Source organism: Mandrillus leucophaeus, unplaced genomic scaffold (genome assembly GCF_000951045.1).
Source record: "Mandrillus leucophaeus isolate KB7577 unplaced genomic scaffold, Mleu.le_1.0 Scaffold660, whole genome shotgun sequence".
Lineage (NCBI taxonomy): Eukaryota > Metazoa > Chordata > Mammalia > Primates > Cercopithecidae > Mandrillus > Mandrillus leucophaeus.
The window spans coordinates 498,241-501,938 of NW_012107142.1; the positions used below are offsets into that span (position 1 = coordinate 498,241).

A 3,698-nucleotide genomic window follows, 5' to 3' on the forward strand; every position below is an offset into this window, starting at 1 on the left:
TTACATCTCCATTTTATAGATGAGAAAGCTGACAGAAGTTACTTGCCCTGAGTCACACACCTAGGAAGTGGTGGAATTAGGATTCAGATCTAGCCGTGTCAGACTGTAAAGCCCATCCTTTGAACTGTAAATGGTATAAAAGGCATAGAGAGGAAATGCCAGACATCCTCAGGGGCTTAAATACGACCTCACAGTAAACTCAGGCTAGACCAGGGATGACACATAAAGGTTGATAGTTTTCGTTTGTGTTGCCATCAGCCTCCTCTATAAATAAACCCAGAGTAATCACAAATTCCCATCCTGAGGGGTTCAACAGGGAATAGTCTCATAATAGATTTAGAGTGAAGGATGATTGGCATTGTAAGGCAGGCAAGCAGAGGGCTGAGCAATCAAATAAAAAAATTTCAGAACAAAAGATTAGAGGGCAGAAATGCTGTATGTGCTGATAGAGGCAGAGAGGGCCCGGATCAAGAAACTGCAGGAAGAGAAAACTAGAAACCTAGAATCATCTAGAAAACTAGAACCTAGAATCGTCTCAGAACACAGAGGAGGCTTGAGGACTGAGCAGACTGACATAGATGTACTTGGACAACACCTCACCAAGGAGCATGTCTCTTCCCACTCACAATCCCCAATACGAGATTCACAGTGGTTCATGCTGAGTCCACAGGAAAAGTATGCTTGTTCATATGAAAGGAAAGATCCTCTTATTAAAAGAGCATTCATTATTTTCTACCATAGGAATGCAGTGGTTTCCCATGCGGGAAATGGCCCTGCTGTAGTCCTGCCTATTAGCAGGTTTGTTCTGACACCTCCTACATTTGTATCTACCTTTGCTTTTTTATCTTTCAGATTGACCTGGGGTACATCATCTAAAGATCCTAGGGTTGCTGCAGGTCAGCAGTCTCCATTGGAAAAAAAGATCTTGGTAAGTAAATTATCTTCACATCATACAGTTTGGAACTACACAGAGAAGGAGTCTTAGGTTTAAAATCCTTCTGCCCAAGTGACACATTCAGATAGTATGTCTACACTGGCAAATGTTACCCAGCTATATCCACAGTTGCAAAACAGAGTATCATTTTGAAAACTTCCAACACCATACATTTTTAAAACTACTTATTGATTTGTGGTGGTGACTACTTCATACTTTCAGAGCTCACAGGCTCACCTGGGAGTGATGGGAATAAAATAACAAGCTAAAGTAAAGAGCATGTAGCTGTTCTGGTATCATTAGGGAGGGTGGGCTTGGCTCCTGTTTAAATGTGTTCAAAGGAAAAAGATGATCACATTATAAATTTCTGACTTCACTTTGACAGAATCTAGGTGGTGTGCACACAACAGCAGCAAGACAGTTGATAACTCAGAAATATCAGGAGGAGTGTGAAATCCTCTATAGGGAGCAAGCTGTTTCTCTTGACTACTGGCTTGCCAAAGCAGAGTCTTACTATAATAAAATAATAGTGGAAATGATGAAAGAAGAGACAGGCAATGAAATCAAGAAAAAAATGGAGAAGAAAACAACCCGAAGCATAGAAGGACTAAAACAGTGCCATTTGATACCTGAGAGAGAGGTGAAACACATAGAAAGGCACATACATCAAACAGGACAGGCTGGAGAATTTAAGAACAAATCATTTAGACAAGTACTGCGACCCCCCAGTGAAACAAAATTACCAAACATTGTGCCAGAAGGGCATGGCATCCAGAACGCACAGAGAAGAAAGCAGGTAAATGAGAGGGAACAGATGCAGATTAAGGATCACCAGGAACGCATGATTCGAGGGAGAGAACTTACAGAGCAAAGACTCAAGGAAAGAATCTTAAGAAGAAGCCAGAGCCAGCTACCTACATATGAGAAGCGTGAGAGAGTAAAGAAAGAGATAAAGGAGTTTGAAAGAGTTATTGCATATCCTCTTTTCCAGCCATGCAGTAGAAGTCGGATTAAAGTGAATATTCTAATGGAAAAGTCTCAGAATGGAGAGAAAGTGAATACAATTGTGAAACCATATCAAAGAAAATTCTTGGCCATGCCACCCTTTTTAAGAAGTCAAATAGGAAAAATAAAAGATTAAAGTTTCAGTGCTGTTATGATAAAATCATATCTCTTAAGTGAACCCCCCCTTTTTTTTTTTAAATGTGTGTTCTCATCTCTCCAGGGTTCAGTGAATATTCCCATTTGTATCAGACGCAGATAGATAGTTCTGGACTTGAAAATTAACTTAACTATTTTTAGTTGACTTGCATTTGTTCAAGTTGCATATCCTTTCTAGTGTTCAGTGTCATCTTTAAAATGGCAATAATAATATTTGATTGCATTTGTGGAAGGACTTATTGTGTTTGTGAAGTGTAGATATGTATTAGTTGTTTCATAAATGTTAGTTTCCCCACTTGGGAAGATGGGGGTTGGGCGATGGGGTGAATAAAGAATTATTCTAATCTGTTTCTCTTATTCTCCCTGCTCCCAGCCCTCCAAGGTTATTTTGATGAGATTGATATAGTTTAATATGTGGTCTTTAATATCATACCTTCGTCAGATAACTACTAGCCAGGCCCTAAAAGTGTAACTTGCCCTGTACAATTTAGTTGTATGAGAAACTTAATTTTGAGAGCCTCCTACATGCTAGGCATTGTGTTAGTTACTGAAGGTGAATAAAGAGAAGTCTCTGCCCTTGAATAGCTTTCAGCTAATGGCATAGATCACTGTATAAACAGATAATGTAGTAAAGGTTACAATAGCAAGGTACAGGGTGCTTCGCAAAGGGCGGATTCTAACCTGGCTTAGGTGAGCAGGGTGAAAAGGAGGAAGGTTAGGGAAGAGAGTATAATAGTCTCTCATGTTTCTTCCAGCTCTTTTTGTCACTTTCTGTCACCCACTTAAGCAAGACCTTCCTAATGTTTGGATCCACTCAGAGGTAATCAAACTCATCCTTTGTCAAACTCATGCCTTTGTCACTCATTGATAAATCAGAAAGCAAATTTATAAATTTAGTGAGAATTACAGTTGTCAAGCAGAATGAAATTTATGTTTTTTAGTCAGTTTGTTTTCTTTCCAGATACTAGAAAATTGGGAAAGCGGGGGTTCAGAGTTGGCAAGCAGAGAAGCAAATAAATGGAAATGGATGCTCTCAGGAATCTTATTCTTAAGTTGTGATAATTCTGATGCCCACCTTGCTTTACTAGCAGAACACCCTTTAGCCTGGATATTGCTAGGTCAGCCACTGATAGAAATGTTCTATGTCTGTGCTTCTCAGTACTGTAGCCCTTGCTACAAGTGGCTGTTGAGGCATTCGAAATGTGGCTAGTGCAGCTGTAGAATGGAATGTTTAATTGAATTTCATTTAAATTTAAATTGCCACATGTGGCAAGTGACTGCCCTGTTGTACAGTGCAGCACTGGATAAACATAACTCCTGTGTTCTAGACTCCAGTCCCACCATTAGCTTTCTGTTTTTGACAGTGTTTGCTGGTATGATAGGTCACTGCTCATTTTACATTACTATCAGTTTAGTTTCCTTTGTATTTCAGAGGCTCCCTAATCCCTTAAAGAGATTTAAAAATCAATGTAAATCACTTCTGTGTGAAGATGAGGTGGCTGAATTTGCTTTGATTGGAATTAGGAACTGGCCCTCTCTTTGCTAGTTCTGGAATTTGGCCAGGATGCACATCAAAATCTCATTCCTACCCTCCTGATTTGCC

At 39.6% G+C, this 3,698-nt stretch overlaps 1 protein-coding gene across 2 annotated transcripts in view; it reads left to right on the forward strand.

Moving 5' to 3' along the window:
• LOC105554856 (putative uncharacterized protein ZNRD1-AS1) overlaps positions 1–2,091 on the forward strand; it is a 4,134-nt gene extending 2,043 nt beyond the window's left edge. Inside the window, exons 1-3 of one of the 2 annotated variants that reach the window (XM_012001475.1) lie at positions 311–675; positions 853–928; positions 1,320–2,091. In XM_012001475.1, coding sequence (XP_011856865.1) covers positions 431–675; positions 853–928; positions 1,320–2,075 — 1,077 coding nt within the window. In that variant the 5' untranslated portion in view covers positions 311–430 and the 3' untranslated portion in view covers positions 2,076–2,091. Of the gene's footprint in view, positions 1–310; positions 676–852; positions 936–1,319 lie in introns of those variants that run through there. The other variant, XR_001008392.1, reaches the window with a different exon arrangement.
• Positions 2,092–3,698: the final 1,607 nt, after the last annotated feature.